Below are 18,807 nucleotides of genomic sequence, written 5' to 3' on the forward strand. Positions count from 1 at the left end.
AACTGTTAATACATAGGCCTACTTTCAATCAATCAAAACACAAAAGAGAATATAGTTCCTATCTATGTTTTGAAACAAAGCCAATTCATTCATCAAACTGAATTATAATGTCGGCTAATAAATTAATAATAAATTATATAAATATAGCCATTATGATTTTGAATATAGCCTACATACAACAACAATAAATCTGGGTTTGGTATTGGTACTATAAAAAGAGAAGATATCATATGCCTATAAAAAGTGGAGAGAACGCGGTGGAATCGGGCATATCATCCACATCATGATCCCACACTAGTCCAGATGTGCGGCCCCCCGGCGGCCCCTGTGGCACCCGGGGGGGGGGGGGTCGGTGCATGCCCGGGTCGGTGCACGTTAACGAACGCCCACGCACACGACAACAACACAAGGGAGACGTGAGCACGCACCCAGCGTCTCATTGAAGGGAAAGCGGAGGAGCAGGCAGAGAGGCGGAGGAGGAGGAGGAGGAGGGCGATCCGACAGGGGCGAAACATGGCGACTTCGAGCAATCCGCGGAAATTCAGCGAGAAGATCGCTTTACATAACCAGAAGCAGGCGGAGGAGACGGCGGCGTTCGAGGAAGTGATGAAGGACCTGAGCATTACCAGAGCGGCCAGGGTGAGAGAGAAACGTAAATGTTGTTGTTGTTGTTGTTGTTGTTTTTCTAGTCCGTTCGTTTCGGGCGAGCTGTCAAAATGTATGCATCTCGCTGATCTCTCTCTCTAGCAGCAGGCAAGGCAGGCAGCAGCGACACGCAGCCTGCCTCGGTGGAGAGAGGTAAACAATAACAAACGGATCGACGCTTTCTCTAGCCAGCTATACGGGCTGCTTTTCCCCGTTATTCCCCCACACACGGACAACGTATAAAACGATCAGGTGTGTCCCGGGATTGTGGTGTCGGGAGACATAATGACAACGACTGATCGTGTGAAAAAGTTGCACGACTAGACTATATTAACGGTGGTATGTTGTCCTAAGACTAGACTAGGTGGTGGTGGTGGTGGGATTCAAGCAAAGGGGCGTGCTATGCGCTTGACAGGCGCATTAAATAAAAACGCAGCATTGGTTTTCACTGTCGTCCTTCTTAATCCTTTCCTTTTTTATTTCACGTTGACTTCCCCGATCGGAAGCGAGCAGCTATGGTACTAGCGCACGCGTATTGCGGCTTTGTGGGTTGGTAGGTTGGGATCTTGAAACTTGTCAGACTGGTATCTTGGCCTCTATGTTATGTAGTAGCAGGCAGCAAGCAAGCAAGCAACCACATCAAAGATAACGCCAGCAGATTATGGTGATGATTGTAAACAGGCCTTCCAAAAATAAATACAGAGGCTTTTTGGCTACTAGCCTGCTCAGTGGCAAAATGTTCCTTATTATTATTATTATAGGCTACTGTACTGTAAGAATGTATGAAGTCCTGTCCTGCATGGGGAAATATGTTTGTTTTAATACATCTAAACATTAAATTAAACACAACCCCCAAGCACCTCATCATGCAAGACTATCTGTTTTCATATAGGCCTCTAGGCTACTACAGAATAGAACACATCTGTTTATTTCACATGCATTGAGAGTTTGAGACCACTGGAGGCTTTATCCTATTTTGCTCTAAAGTTGAAGCTTTACAAAGTTGCCAAACTTGTGACCACGGTCAGAATTCTCTCGCAATGTATTACTCTGACTGTGGAGAAACTTACAGTAGGCCCTATATATATATATATATATATATATATATATATATATAGGCTACTCTATGATTTACTGGGCAATCCTCCTGACCTGATCAAGAAACGAATACCAGACAACTCGCCCCCGGCGAAATGTGTTAATGTAGTTAACAGTTAATTTAGTATTTCCCTCCCTCTCTTGAAATCTGAAATTATCTTGTATACAGATGTATTTGATTGTATAGTAGTCGATCTCTATACTCTGTAAAAATTAAGAAAGAATAACATGAGAAAGAGACGGTGACTGCTTAATGAAGTTAATTTAGGACCTTCTAGCAGTTAATTTCGTTTTATTAAACACATTTCTTCCATGTAGCCCATGTTTTGGAATGGCATCATCATGCTATTATGCCCGTGGATATACAGAGTGAATTTAACAATGATACATTTATATGATAATACCTTTTTATATAATCACCAACATGAATTATGTTTGTTATTTACAGCTAGGTAGAGTAGTGGGGCAAGATGGAAAAGGGGATAACCGTACCTGTTACCCAAGAAACACGTATAGGCCTACAATTTGTAGCATAATCCTTTGTCAATAGAATACATCTATGTATTGAACTTGAACTTGGTATATTAAGCTTGTCAAAATAATGCAGCATTGATGATGCATGTCTAGCCCATTTAGCCCTGACTTAAAAAATGTATTTTAAATACAGTTTTATGAAATACCCATGTTTCTATATCAGTGGTGCTCAATATTTCATGTCAAGGACCCCCAGAATTATGTGTATTTGGCCGCCGACCCCCATCTGAAAATATGTTGTTCCAGAGACCCCACCAGAAGCAAATATATGAGTTAAAAACGTTCACTCTGAAGTCTGAAAGAATATATATAAAGATTTGCGCCACATTTTCACGATTTTTCAAAAATAGCAGACCTACAAGCTCGTAGCGCGGCACTCGGTGCCGCGCTATTAGTCTAGTGGGAAGAGGGGGGTATCATGCACCCCCCGGAAATATACTTCTAATCATGGAGTATCCTGACACATGGGGGTAAGGGGAAGAATAGGATTTGAGGGGTTGCTACCATTATAGTTTTAAATGACCTACATTATCCCCAGAAAAACAAAAAAAGATGCTGTCCGCTTGACTAATAACAACAAAGATGGTTATTTTCCAACACATTATGGTGAAAATCACTGCCTCACTTGTATATAGAAAACTTCCCATATCCCTAAGCTTCAATTTGAGCCCAAGATAACCTTTCTATCTTGAAAATTACTCTTTCTGTAGCCAAAACTCTGAACTATACCTCAAATCGGTGAAAATTGTATATTCAGTCAGTATCAGCTATACATTTGGAATGAATGAATGAATGAATAAGTTTGAACTGACTCCACATTATGGAATATTTCTTACTTGAATAATCTATGTTAAAAAGTTGGCAAAGTGTCCAATCTACCATTTTTATGCAAATAAGTGTCACCATTATCAAAACAATCGATGTTTACTATATATATCTCAGCCAATATTGCACTTAAATGAACAAATACGTTGTCTAGACCTATGTTTTGAGGGTCAAGGATCTCAGTGAAACTATTCTTAAAGTGACCACATGTGCCCGTGGCATGCTGGTGTAAAAAATCATTACAATAAAGTCAGATTTATACCAAGTAAGAGATACCAATATTGCAAATAACTTTACAAATAAGGTGCTGTGTTTTTATGCTAGCTTTATAATTTAGAATATATATATACTGTAGCATAACATCACACACAAAAAACATCCTCAGTATGAACAATAGTAGGCGGTAGTATACACACTATAGAATGGCCTGCAATATGCAGTACAAAAAACAAACAGTCACACAATCCTGTAACAGTATTCCATCATATACACACTCAAAGGCAAAAATGTAAGCAACAGTGACCACCCTATACACTAGCCTGCACCATAAATGCACAGTCACATTAATCAGTCATCGTGTTAGACCTCGTCGGAGTCTTCTTCGTCTTCTTTTCCATGGTCTCCAATGACAAAGAGATCAAAGGTTGGTAGGACTGGACCGCAGGACCACACTGGATTCAAAAACCCTTCGATTTTCAACCATCCCTGCCCTTCATAGGGTTTTGGTTTTTCCACAATTGCTTCATCAGCTCGCTTGTATAAGGCAACACGATGGTTCTCTTCAGAGCAGAGTAGCATGGAGGAAGACGAGCCAGGTCAACTTTAGATTTAAGAAGTGAGTTTTTTGCCCCCACCATTGTCCACAGCAACTTGGCACAGGTGACGTCCACTGGGGCAGCAGTGGGTCAGGGGTAGAGTGGCCGGATGGTAACCGCAAGGTTGCCAGTTCAAACCCAGGCTCCCCCAGAGTTAGTGTCGAAGTGTCCTTGAGCAAGACACTGAATCCCTAATTGCTGGTTGGTGCCTTGCATGGTTTCTGCCGCCATCGGGGTATGAATGTGTTTGAATGGGTGAATGTAATGCACAATCTATGTAAAGCAAGGCGCTATATAAATGCACCATTTACCATACTGAAGACTCGCAACTCTGTCCATACAGCAGACAGATGAATTGCTGCAACTATACTAATTAAGGATCTGTTCCATATAGACCGATTCAGAAACGGGTCACATGGCAACATATTTCCTGTGTACGGAGACGACATATCTGCGTTGTAAACAGTCGGCTCTTCTACTACAGTGAATGGATAGAGTGACCAATAGAGTGCTCAAACATTACTCTTTTACCTGCTTTTTAATAACACTAACTTTACAAAGATGCCCAGAACATCAGGATGAACCTGTGTAGTGTATGGCTGCTCCAACAGTAGTGGCAACGTTCAACTTTGGAGAGGAATACGTTGCCTGCGACCACGAGACCCGTTTCTGAATCAGTCTATATGGAACAGATCCTTAATTAGTTTTCAAGGACCCCCATAACCCTTACAGGTCCATTTGTTTCCATTTTGTACGTTCAGAATTGTACACCAGTAAGATGTCAACAGCTCAGTGGCCTTGTAGTCAGCGTTCGCCCTGAGACTGGGAGGTCGGGGTTCGATCCCCTGGTCGGGTCATACCAAAGACTCAGCCGGTAAGTCGGACATGTCCCTGCTACATACTAGTGTCCTGTCCAGGGGGTGTACTTGTACATCAAGCTGCCTCATACTAGAGAAACAGGAGATAGGCTTCTGTCCTATGGGCCTCATGGCTACACAAGGCTTACTTATAGGTCAATTTGGTTCCATTTTGTACACTCTAAAGTTACACACCCGTAAGAAGCTCTGGATATCATCAACAGCTCAGTGGCCTTTTAGTTAGAGCGTCCGCCCTGAGACTGGATGGTCAGGGGTTCGATCCCCAGCCGGGGAATACCAAAGGGTTGGATTGGGGTAAGTCCCTGTGACATACTAGTCATGCCAGGGAGTGTACTTGTTAGGCTCCTGCCCTATGGGCCATATGGCCTATGAGTCTTCAGTGAAAGAGTGGTGGGGGCAGATGACAAACTAATTTCTAAATCTAGTTGACCTGGCTCGCCTTCCTACATGCTACTCTGCTCTGAAGAGAGCCACCGTTGCCTTATACAAGCGAGCTGATGAAGCTATGGTGGAAAAACCAAAACCCTATGATGAAGGTCAGGGATTGTTGAAAACCAAATAGTTTTTGAATACAGTGTGTCCTGTGGTCCAGTCCTACGAACCTCACTGCTTGATCTCCTTGACACTGGAGAGCATGGACAAGAAGCCGACGAGATAGAGGAATTGATTTCATCTGCACTGATTTGCACACCAGCATGCCACGGGCACATGTGGTCACTTTAAGAATAGTTTCACTGAGGTCCTCGACCCTTAAAACATGTGTCTAGACACCTTATTTGTTCATTTAAGTGCAGTATTGGCTGAGATATAGTGAAAATCGATTATTTTGATAATGGAGGCACTCATTTGCATAAAGATTGTAGATTGTAGACTTTTCCAACTTTTTAACATAGCTTATTCAAGTAAGAAATATTCCATAATGTGGAGTCAGTTCAAACTCTGACTCTGACTCTATAGCTGACTGACTCAATATACAATTTTCACCGATTTGAGGTATAGTTCAGAGTTTTGGCTACAGAAAGAGTAATTTTCAAGATAGAAAGGTTATCTTGGGCTCAAATTGAAGCTTAGGGATATGGGAAGTTTTCTATATACAAATGAGGCAGTGATTTTCACCATAATGTGTTGGAAAATAACCATCTTTGTTATTATTAGTCAAGCGGACAGCATCTTTTTTGGTTTTTCTGGGGATAATGTAGGTCATATTTAAAACTATAATGGTAGCAACCCCTCAAATCCTATTCTTCCCCTTACCCCTATGTGTCAGGATACTCCATGACACATTTCAGACTTCCATGTCTATTTATGTAATTGTAGTGAATTCATATTTGCCTTTACACAATTTCGCCAGAGCCATATACCAAAAAGGGGGGTTTTGAGGTAGGTGGGACATTTTGACAACTTTTTATCATAGCTCATCATTTTCAGCACTTTTTTTCCAATAAGAAAACACTGATTAGAAGTATATTTCCGGGGGGTGCATGATACCCCCCTCTTCCCACTGTACTATATGAGCTTGTAGATCTGCTATTTTTCAACAGCTAAAGTACAACATAATGCTTTAAAACAACAAAAGGGGTTCCCTGCTCAAAATGGGCTAGTTATTGTGCATCATGCCCTGCCTGCCTGCACCATGATGTTGGACTTGTGTGTGAAATTTGAATTGCTCCGTGTCTTGTTGGTCTGTCTAATGGGAATTGAGATTGTTTTGGAATAAACACGGTTACATCACGTGGGTTTACTAAGTTTACCTTTTACCACGGTAACATTCATCTGCCCATAAAAGCCTATTAACACAATCAGCCCCGGGTTTTCTTTCAAAATAACAGCCCGGGGTGCCGCGCAGATATGTCCGCTTTTACTCTTTTACCCTTTCCGTTCTGGACAAAAAACGGGAGAAACAATTTTGCTTGCTTACCTCGCTATGATTACGATAAAGTCGCTGAATAATCCCCCGTTCATATTTTGAACGAGAGGCATGTTGAAGTCAGAAATGAAGAGCTTAGTAATAGTATATCCATCTGGTCAAAACCACGGAGAGCTCCCTAGATTAGGAGATACGAGCCTTTCTTTGTGAGCGGTAAACAGTAGAGATGTTTCCGATCACGATCGGCCGATAATGCCTCTATCGGATCGGATCTGCGTTCTCAAAATAAATCAAAACGTCCGATCGATACGCCCTGCTTAATGTCCTGATTGTCACGTATCCAAAACACTTTAAACTGAGCAGATTGGACCTCCCGTTCTAGAGATAAACGTCTTGAAAACGTAGTTTAGTGGTGTTTTTTTTCTCTCTAGAGAGAGGCACCACCACCCATAGATATATATAAACTCTAGATGGCTCACCCGCGCTGTTGGCGAATGGAGAGCGACGTCGTTACGTGGCAGCCATCTTACCTCGGGACACATAACATTGTGTCTATGGGGCATGTACTCTTAAATGACCATAACTTGCTCAATTTTCAACCGATTTTCAAACGATTTGGTTTGTTATAAACGTCAGAGACGTCCGCATACGTATATGATTTTATACGACGTTCATATAAAAAACATAAATTAATAGCCACGTTGACAACGTTTGTAATAAACCAACCCGTTTGTAAATCCGTCAAGATTTGAGCGAGTTATGACTGTTTCTGTTTGAGCTGCCATTGAACATACTGTACTGTAGCCCCGAAGTAAGATGGCTGCCGGGTGAACGACGTCAGAAACTCCGCCTTGAGCCATCTAGTGTTTATACTTTATATATATCTATGCCACCACCACCATGAAATAGCTGGGTGACAAACGCAGTGTTGACAAACGTGCCTCCGTTTAACGTCATCAAAGCCCCCCTTGCAATGCACTCCCTTCCCAGTCCCCTTGTTAGGATGTTTACTGTAGTGGAGTAACTGCCTTCCATTTACATTTCACAAAAGTTTTGCTTGTGAGTCGTGTCGTACGTTCCAGTCCAAAAAAAGCGCGTGAGAAACCTGTGCAAAGCCCCCGCTGTTAATTTTGCATCGCATTGTAAACAGCTGTGCCTCGTTATAGCCACACACGTTTCTAACTTGCGGTCACAGTCGCGGTACTTTTTATATAGATTTAACTGTAACAGAAAGTTATATCCACAATCTCCGACGAGCAGCACGTTCATATCCTTTATATACTCTGACACAGTAAACTTTACTGTGTCAGAAAAGGACACCAAACTCGCAGTTTGCAAGGTGTGTGATTTCACGACGCTGTGATCGGTATCGGCAATATCGGTATCGGCAGATACTGCTTCCAGTGATCGGCCCCAAAAAACCTGATCGGAGCATCTCTAGTAAACAGGGAAGTGAACGCCAACGCGTATGCGCGAAGAGCAAGGAGTATGGTGCAGAAGGAGAGGCCAACCCCCCCCAAAAAAGAAAAGAAAATCTGAATATTTTTCTCTCGTTTGATATCAATGAAATCCGCCGGTTGGATTAGTTATGACGTTCCCACACGTCGTACGGTCTAAATGGATTAACTGGCCACAGTTTTATTATTTCTTGTCAAGAAGATTAGCTAGTGAAGATGTTTCACTTTGAACTACCTATTTAGTATTAGTCTTGTAGATCTGCTATTTTTGAAAAATAAATATATTATTTTAGAGCAAACGTTTTTAACTCAAATCTTTGCTTCCAGGGGGTCCCTGGAACAACATATTTTCAGATGGGGGTCGGTGGCCAATTACATATAATCTTTGGGGTCCTTGACATGAAATATTGATCGCCACTGATATAGAAACGGGTATTTCAGAAAACTGTCAGGATTTAGAAGACTTTTTTTTAATTTATTTCGACGTCGGGTCTAAATGGGCCAATAAAACATTAATTTGAGGTCGCGCTATGCATAATAATAGTTTGAGCGGCAGATCATGGCCGTGAGCGAGCCTGGCGCGACAATGGAGGGCAATCACTTCCAGGTGGGCCGGATGAGGGCTCTTCTTCTTTGCTTATGTCGCACATTTCTCTGGCACTAAGGCCTCCTGTTACCGCCTATGGAAACGGGAGGGAATGTGTTAACACATTTAGACCTGAGGACGATTCTACAAATGTCTTCTAAGTCATGACAGTTTTCTGAAAAACCTCATGTTTTGATGTCAGTTGTTCTCAAACATTTTCATGTCAAGGACCACCAAGATTATCTGTAATTGGCCGCCGAAATGTGGGTTCTCTCTCCTTATTGGATGAAATGGTTGACCCACCTGAACAATTAACTTCCGAACAATCTATAATGTATAACAATGGTTACTATCGAAATATAGAGCTTTAACTTATTAAACGTGTTTCTTTTTCCCTATGAAACATTTCTGGCATTCGCTGGTTTTCAATAATGTAATGTCATTCATTTATTTGTGTATGTATTTTCACTTTGTTAGATGTCATAAAATTAATGCGTGCGTGCGTGCGTGTGTGTGCGTGCGTGCGTGCGTGCGCATACGAAATCACAGTTTACTTTTTATAATCTATTAAATTGATTAGTTTGTAAATTATTAGAGACAAGCTGCCTATCTGAACCCTTTTTTTCTTTGTTGTCATAAAATGCATGCATGTTTAACTTGGTGATTTGGAAGTTGTATAACTATATTCTTTAGAAAGTTAACCTAGTATCACATGATACTAGTAGGTGATAATGAAAGGTATACCTATCATCAAGTAAAAGTAAAATTAATAGAAAGAAGGACTAACTAACCTTTCACTTGCCACTTGGTTGGTTAAAGGAGAATTCCATGCTAGAAGGCTTTCTTACCTTTATTTGTAGTCGTTCCGTCCCCACCAAAGAGGTCCAGGTGTTATTGGCTATTTCCCCTAATATAAGCCCTCAATGTGGGTTGGGTTTTCGTGCTAATTCGCTTATTTCCATCGAAATAAGTAGTAAAGTGTGCCACTTGGGATACTATTTACATTATGAAGAGAGGATATATACATTTATTTTTATTTTTGAGCGATGGAAATAAGCAAATTACACCCCAATGCCCCATTCAATTCAATGCAATTCAATGCAATTCATTGAGGGCTTATATTAGGGGAAATAGCCAATAATGCGCTTTTGCACAAAATAACACCTGGGCCTCTTTGGTGGGGACGTAACAACTACAAATAAAGGTAAGAAAGCCTTCTAGCATGGAATTCTCCTTTAAGGAAGAAAACATTACTCAGTGACAGTTGCATATTTGTAGTAATAATACTGCTATTACTACTACTAATAACATGCTATTCTTGTTGTATAACGCGAGACGCGAGTGCATTCATTTGTTTTCATGATCACAATATTCTTTTCTTTTCTTTTTTTCCACGGTACTAGTTACAGTTCCAGAAGACTCAGTATTTGCAGTTGGGCCAGAACCGTGGCCAGTACTATGGAGGGTCTCTGCCAAACGTGAACCAGATTGGAAGCGGCACTATTGACATGTCTTTTCAGGTATGTGCGTCAGGGTTTTGTGGCCAAGAAACGTCTTTAGAAAGCAAAAAAAAATCACACCCGTGTGAAGTGAGTGGTGCAACTCCGTGTGGGGGTCCCCGGGGGGTCCGCGGAAGTTCCAGACCCACAGGAACACGGCCAGGGTGCCGGCCCTGCTTCCGGCGAGCCGCCCCTTGTACGAAACGGTCGAGAAATTAGAGTTACCGTGTGGGGGTCCCCGGAACATCCAGAACACCAGGAACGTGCCCAGGGGGCTGGCCCGGTTCCGGCGAGCCACCTCGCGTCCGAAATGGTTGAGAAATGACAGAGTGACAGAGAAATTACACAATGTACCTCTACTGTACTGTACTGTCACTGTACTGTAACACCCCACATCATCAGTTAATAATGTTGGGTGTGTGTTAGGCTGCACAACAGTGACACTTGGTTGTGAAAACTAACCAACCACGTTTTTGTGCTCGGACAGACCCAGCAGGCCAGCCAGCCAGAGACACACATAGCTGTCTAAAGGAGTGGTTGCACCACTCAAAAATAAATCTCCAAACATCAGATATAGGGGCACGGTGGCACAGTGGGTAGTGAAGCCTCACAGCTAGAAGGTCCTGGGTTCGATTCCTGCTCGGGACGCTGTGGGCGCTGGCGGCGTGTTCTCTCCTCCGCGTCATCAGTGCCCATACCCGAGGCGGGGTTGGCGAAAGGGCCTTTCTGTGTGGAGTTTGCATGTTCTCCCCTAGGGTAGGTATTAGGTACCCTAACAAAAAACATGCAGTAATCCTGGTCTCTAAACTGCCTCCCCCTGGCCAGCCTGATGGAGGGGAAAGGAACTGGTTGGAATAACGTGTTCCTTCCACGCGCTACGTCCAACCAGGGAAACATTTTCCAACCAGGGAAAAAGTTGCTCCTTTACACCAGGTGTAAAGGAGCAACTTGGACACTCATGCATGAAGGAAGCATGAGTTCAAGTCCGTTGCTCTCCCCAGGTTGGCGGAGGGTGTGTAGAGCCCAGGATCACATTAGATAATTGACACAGGGGTGAACAATGGGTTACAAAATTGTGGGATAAAAATGTATATATATAAAAGAAAACATCAGATATAATTTGAGACTTTCACAACAATGAATAAAAATTCCCGCATAGAGCAATAAATATAAATATGGCCAGGTCCAAAATGAAGATGTATTTAACAACATTTATTGCAACATTAAAGTAACGTTCAAACCCAGTGAATAAAATCCCCAAATGTATTATTCATCTGGCAGCATCTAGTAATGATTTATGTAATGTAATACTTAATGAATATTGTCCTTTTTTATATCAGGCTCCATTTCAGAATTCAGGGCTGGACACAACAATCAGAACGACGCGGCACCACGGCCTCGTCGACAGAGTGTACCGGGACCGCAACCGGATCACGTCACCGCACCACAGACCCCTGTCTGTGGACAAACACGGGCGACAAATATCCTTTTAAAACAGCTTAACCCTCTTATTACCCTTGACGTAATTGTTTTATTCCTTATAATCGGGGGCTTTTGTTTTAAATGATGTAGCAACTTTTAGCATGTTTGGCTAACGGCCAATGTCCTCTACCTAGAACCGTCCGAAATCCTCGCGTGCACGCTCTCGCACGCACGCACGCGCGCGGTCTTTATCTGCATAGCTGCGTAAAATGCGATATTCGGGTCTTGATTAGAGCTTAATTTGACTTGGATATTAAAATAAACGATGATCGCTTAGCATCCCGGACAGATGACTGTGTAACACAGTGCAGAAAGCTAGTGGATGTTGATGTTCTGTTTAACCGGAAATTACATCGGCAGATTCGCTCTATTCGGTCAAAATCGGCATAATGGTGAAGTTACCGCCACCATCAGGACTGAGTGTCTAATACTATAGTCTTGCCCTGTGAAAATGAGATATAGTGTGTATATCACAGATATTTCTATTGGCATTAAAACGATGAATTAAAAATTACACCTGTGTGAACTGAGTGGTGTAAGGTCTTATATAGCCTGTCTGACGTAATAGTCATAGTCATACACAAACACATAGGTTAACACGGACATTGCTGTTCCTTGGAGTGGTTGCACCACTCAAAAATACAAACATAAATGATGTTGCTCTATGAGACACAGCGGTGTATGAGAGACACAGAGGTAGCTCCCGGCATGAAAGCTAAAACAACGTATAGGTTATCATGCCAGGTCTAAATATAGACTAATTCGTTAATTTGTCGATCCCTGTAGTCGTGTAGTGTGTTTATGTTCTTAACCTGAGCTCTCACATTGACAGCTGTCCGTATGCCTCAGTGTACCTGTCACCACCACCCGACACCAGCTGGAGGAGGTGAGAACGTCTGTCAGAGTGTGGAGAGAAGGCATCTTTATCTCAGCATGTATTTCCATTCTTGCCTGCATTGTTGATTTTGACAGAAAAGTTGTTGTTTGAATAGTTTTCATTTAGTCATATTTTAGTCACCTGGAATGTTTTAGTGTTAGTCTAGTTTTAGCCGACTAAATGTCATGAGATTTTAGTCGACTAAATCTACAGTTGATTTAGTCGACTGAAATGTATTTTGGCGGGCCTTGATGCCGTAGTAATGGCTGATTTTACACCTGCTGAAAATAGCCGATCTACAAGCTCACAACGCGTCGCAGCGCTGCGACTATTTCCAGCAAGTGTAAAATGACTCGTGTCTTTTACATATAATGGATCTCTTGTCCACTAGTCCCTTCCTAACATTTTAGTCTAGTTTTTATTTGTTGACGAAATTGTCAATCTATATTTAGTCTTAGTTTCAGTAGCTTAGTTTTCATTTAGTTTCCATTTAGTCTTCGTCAGTGAAAAAAAGGTAGTCGACGAACATTTTTCCCCATACTATTTAGTCGACGAAATCAACACCACTCGCCTGACTGCTGCCTCATGCCAACCCCAACGTTGGGTTCCCTATTTGCTCGGATGACATGAATAATGAACCTAATGCCGTGTTGTTTTTGGCAGCAAAGTTATATTTTAGTTTTAGTCATCTTATCATTTAGTCTCTTGAATAGTTTTCATTTAGTTTTAGTCACATTTTAGTCACCTGGGATGTTTTAGTGATTTTAGTCGACTAAATCTACAGTTGATTTAGGCGACTGAAATGTATTTTGGCGGGCCTTGATGCCGTCGTAATGGCTGATTTTATACTTGCTGAAAATAGTCGATCTACAAGATCACATCGCGTCGCAGCTTGTAGATCGACTATTTTCAGCGTGCAACCAAGTGTAAAATGACTTATACTGGATCTCTTGTCCACTAGTCCCTTCCTAACATTTTAGTCTAGTTTTTATTTGTTGACGAAATTGTCAGTATATTTATTTAGTCTTAGTTTTAGTCATCGTAGCTTAGTTTTCATTTAGTTTCCATTTAGTTTTCGTCCGTGAAAAAAGGTAGTCGACGGAACATTTTTCGTCATTTAGTCGACGAAATCAACAGTGTTCCCTTCCCTTCTTCACCATGTATCACACTCGGTGTCAGTGATGTTCTTTATTTGTCATACTGCAGGACTAACTCTGACTCAGCGCTCCACCAGAGCACCCTGACTCCTGCACAGCAGGCCGCCTTTCTGGGAGGCTCACAAGAACTCCAGCCTAAACGAGGTATACAGACGTTTCATTTTATTTCATTGTTATTTATTGAGGAATATTGATTGATTGAAATCATCATATATACAGTTCAAGAAAGGGAAAAGGGGGGAGAAACATGTAGGCTACAGTATGGCCGAAAGTGTGTGTGTGTGTGTGTGGGGGGGGGGCTTTGACTTTTTTTTTTTAACAGGGGCCAGTTTCAAATTGCAGCTGTCCGGACGTAGGTGCTCTTTGAGAGCGGTTTAGAAGGAGTCTAGGGATTCACATTTCTTTATGGCTGTTGGGTAGGGCGTTCCACATTTTAGTTGCATAGCAGCGAAATTAATTGAGTCCCTTGTTTGAGCCGAATCTGGGTTGCACGTGGTTTGTCGAGCTCCCTCTGGTGTTGTGATTGTGGACTTCATTGACTTTTAAGGAAGTATTTTCAAGGTTGTACTTCATTGTTACATCTGGTGTACAGATACATTTGGCTTCCTTACAGACAATTCAATACAACAAAAACACAGCAAGCACAGCAAACAAAGGGATAGAAGGGAAAGTGTGCAAGAAAGAGCATTCTAAGAGTAAAACATTAAATAAAATAGTAACACACATACATGTGCATGTTTTCCCTGTAGTAGCAAAGTTAGGTAAACATTATGTGAACAGCTTTACAGTAGTTTATGTTCCATATATACAACACAGTTTAGTTTAAGAAGGTTCAATTACAGCCTGATAGTGCAAGAAACCCCAAGCATATTATTTGTCGTCGTATGTGTGGTGTACGCTGACATTGGGTTGATGTTTGCCTGTTTTATAAATGTGTTTTTCGGCTTTCTTCTCATTGTTGAAGCTTAGAGCCCTCTGGTATACAAGATAAAAGGGTTTAGATTCCCAAAGAGCGTGGCTTTGAAGGCAGGGGGAGAAGAAAACATGACTTGTGAGAACACAGGGAACCGTCTTGAGCACTTTCACAGATTCTTTTCTTCTTACTGCTGTGTGAACCGTGATTCTCATTCAATTCATCTTTAATTTATATATCAGTATTTGGTGAACAACAACATAATGTTAGTTTTGACTAAATCAAGTCAAGCCTAAATGTACCTTATATCTTGGGATGATTTCTTTACTTATTTCTAAATGACATATGTATATATATTTCTTATCATACACTCATATCAGGGGTTGACACTAAGGTCTCAGAGGCAGGTTATGTTCTACTTTCCCTCAGCTCACGGCCACTTATATATCGTACATTCTGCATTACTGTTCTTATTTTTTACATTCTACTTGCATGCTTGAAACGTTTCCTTTCCCAGTTGAAAACTATGTTTTTGTTTAACCCATTTAGGCCCGACGTCGAAATTTAAAAAAATGTCTTCTAAATCCTGACAGTTTTCTGAAACACCTATGATTCTATATCAGTAGCGTGCTCGATATTTCATGTCAAGGCCCCCCAAAAATACAGTGTATATGTAATTGGCTGCCGACCCCCATCTGGAAATATGTTGTTCCAGGGACCTCAATAGAAGCAAAGATTTAAGTTAAAAACGTTCGCTCTGAAAGAATATACTGTATATTCAAAGATTTGCAACACATTTTCACAATTTTTCAAAAATAGCAGACCTACAAGCTCGTAGCACGGCACTCGGTGCCGCGCTATGAGCTTGTACAGTAGATCTGCTATTTTTCAATAGCTAAAGTATAACGTAATGCTTAAAACACCAAAAGGGGTTAAGTCACGGGAATCGGCTACAGTAAACAATCAAGTTATGTAAATACTAGCATTTTATTTTAACAATAAGAACATTAGAGGCAGCTCTCTTCAGAGTTGTTCTTCCATTCGGAGGACACCCCTCATTACTGGAGGTTCCACTTTCACACAGCCCATGCATGGGCTTACTATCGGCGTGAGATGAGTGTTGAATGACTGGCAACCATTAAACAACAACGACGTTCTGAAAGAACACAATAATTAATAAGCCAAGCAGTGATGGTATTGTTGACACTTGGCAGGCAGGCAATGTATATTATTGATGTGTTGTGTGCTCGTTCTGCGAGAATTACTTTATGGTACAACAACGGTGTCGTGTGGCGAAAACAAATGATCCACAAGCCCACGGCGCATCGCATCCCAAGCGTTGTGAATCATGCCACGTTCGGCGTGCAACACCGCCCGCCATACGACGCAGCATCGCCGTGTTGCTCGGAGGTGGAGCGCAATGACCACGTTCAAGGCGGATATATCTCGTGTTGTGTTTACTTTATAGCGAACAAAGACGGTTGTATCCCCACTCAAAATGCACACTTGACCGCCGATTTTTTTACTTGCGTGCCCCGGGCAATCGGTGTCAAGTGTCAAGACCTGCATATCATACACTCATCATATCATATTATCATACACTTAGGATGCTAAGGACGTGAAAACTCTCCTCACCTCACCTATCCCGTAACCCCGGAGGGTCGTTGGGGCACCACAGACGATCTGTTGACCAGCTCTCTCCATCCCTGTCAGTCCTCGGCAGCTCTCATTGCCTCGCTGAGTTTCAAGTGTGTCCATTCTCCGATGTTATCTTCCCATCTTTTCTTTTGTCTCCCTCTTCTCCTGCCACCTTGTACGGTGCCTTGCAGGATGGTCTTTGCAAGGCCTGAGGATCTGGTGATGTGTCCGTACCACCTCAGTTTACGCTTTATGACAGTGGTCAGAAGGTCATCATGTGGGCCGATGGCTTGGCTGATCTTTTGCCGTACTTCCTCGTTTGTGGCATGTTGGGTGTAGGAGATACCCATGAGTCTTCTGTAGCATCTCATTTCCATACTCTGTATTCTCTTCTGTAGCTCAGCTGTAAGAGTCCAAGTTTCACAAGCATAGAGAAGGATTGACCTGACAAGTGAATGCAGTAGTCTCACCTTTGATGCCAGACTGATGTTTTTGTCTTTCCATATGGGCTTGAGTTTTGCCAGGGCAGCAGTTGTTTGTGCTATTCTCGCAAGGACTTCCCGTTTGGATCCTTCATCGGACACGATTGCTCCAAGGTATTTGAAGCTGGACACCGTGTCCAGTGCCTGTCCGTTGACTTGGATGTCTGAGCGGATGCCACTGTTGTTGTTGGTCATCATTTTGGTTTTGTCTGCATGGATTTCCATTCCATAGGCTCGGGAAGTGATGTCAAGCCTATCCACTAGGCTGGCAAGTTATTTTTCTTCACCAGCTAGCCCATCAATGTCGTCCGCAAAACGGAGGTTGGTGATTGGTCTGCCACCTATACTGACAGTTCCTTCATGGTCTGCCAGGGCATCCGTCATGATACGCTCCAGAAAAAACATTAAAGAGAATGGGTGAGAGAAGGCATCCTTGGCGCACTCCAATTGTTGTCCTGAACCAGTCTCCGATAGCTCCGTTGTAGATAACTGCGCTGGTAGCTTTGTTGTACAGATGTTGAATGTTGACAAGTGACAAGGTTAGGTCTGATGTTATACTCTGATGTTATACTTCCTCATGGTCGCCCACAGCGCAGCATGCCATACCCGGTCAAAGGCTTTCTTGAAGTCTATGAACACGTGGTACAGGTGTTGTTGATGCTGCAGATATCTCTCGCAGATAATCCTCAAGTTGAATATCTGTTCTGTGGTGCTCCGCCCTGCCCTAAATCCAACCTGTTCTTCAGCTATGATCAGTTCAGCTTGAGGTTTTAACCTATTCAGTATTATTTTCAGAAGGACTTTGCTGGGATGGCTGATAAGACTGATGGCGTGGTAGTTTTCACACAGTTGAAGATTGCCTTTTTTCGGAAGTGTGATGATGAGTGACTGAGTCCATGATGTAGGCCATTCACCACTCTGCCAGATTTTGTTTTACAGGATGGTGAGGGTGTCGATCATGGATTCTCCTCCTGCTTGTACAAGCTCTGCTGTGATGTTATCCACTCCGGATGTTTTTCCTTTTTTCAGTGCTCGGACTGCTGCCTCAACTTCTTCACGGAGGATGGGGAGCTTGTCTTCTTCCTCCGTGGATTGAGGACATGTCAGGACTGTTGGATCTCCAATTGCCGTGTGGTTGTAGAGGTCAGAGCAGTATTCTGTCCACCTTTCCAAGATGTCCTGTTCTTCCGTTAGACATTCACTGATCTTGCTCTGGATTGCAGAGACTCTGGTCTGTTTTGGTCTTGTTAGCTCCTTAACAATTTCATATGCCTTCTTGGTGGTGTTGTTGGCATTCAGGCTGTCCCCAATTTCTTGGCACAGTTCAAGGATCTCAGTGGCAGTTTCGGTTATGACTGTGTTCATCGTGGTCGTCATAACAATTTACAATTTAGGCATTTAGCAGACGCTCTTAATCCAGAGCGACTTACATTAAGCAATAACAAAAAGCATGGCATACATCACATGTATAAAAAGTAGTTATCATGAATCATGCGTAAACTAAGAACGTAACAGTGGAGTATCTATGTAAACTATACATACTATACTATATAATATATTATACATGTGTACTATAAAGTGCTATGACTACATAAAGTGCAATTCTAGAGCTGTCTACATAACAAGCTATAAGTCTGTTTAAAATACTATCTAAGTCTACATAATGTGCTATCTAAGGGGCTAGGCTAGGGCAAGTGCTACGGGCCATGGTGGAGTCTGAAGAGGTGGGTTTTCAGACTACGGCGGAAGATTAGGAGTGAGGCTGCAGTTCTGACTGCAATGGGAAGTGCATTCCATAGTTTTGGAGCCAGAAGGGAGAAGAGTTTGGGACGTGTGGAGCGTTGTCCCGGCGTTTTTAGTGAAGGTACCTCCAGCTTCCCTGTGTTGGCTGATCTGAGTGAGCGGGAGGGTTTGTAGGGTACGATCATACTTGTGAGATATGGGGGGGCCATGCCTTTGGTTGCTTTGAATGCCAGCATCAGAGTTTTGTATTCTGTGCGGGCAGCGACCGGGAGCCAATGGAGCGAGCGGAGAAGGGGGGAGACGTGTGAGAA

The 18,807-nt window shown here is 42.5% G+C and overlaps 1 protein-coding gene across 2 annotated transcripts in view; it reads left to right on the forward strand.

Annotated features, from left to right (window-relative positions):
- Positions 1 to 470: 470 nt before the first annotated feature.
- Positions 471 to 18,807, forward strand: part of crtc1a (CREB regulated transcription coactivator 1a) — a 50,392-nt gene continuing 32,055 nt past the window's right edge. For both annotated transcript variants that reach the window (XM_079529573.1, XM_079529574.1), the window contains exons 1-5: positions 471 to 639; positions 10,109 to 10,225; positions 11,545 to 11,685; positions 12,511 to 12,572; positions 13,770 to 13,864. In XM_079529573.1, coding sequence (XP_079385699.1) covers positions 514 to 639; positions 10,109 to 10,225; positions 11,545 to 11,685; positions 12,511 to 12,572; positions 13,770 to 13,864 — 541 coding nt within the window. In that variant the 5' untranslated portion in view covers positions 471 to 513. The remainder of the gene's footprint in view (positions 640 to 10,108; positions 10,226 to 11,544; positions 11,686 to 12,510; positions 12,573 to 13,769; positions 13,865 to 18,807) is intronic.

This window comes from Electrona antarctica, assembly GCF_951216825.1.
Source record: "Electrona antarctica genome assembly, chromosome: 19".
Classification (NCBI taxonomy): Eukaryota; Metazoa; Chordata; class Actinopteri; order Myctophiformes; family Myctophidae; genus Electrona; species Electrona antarctica.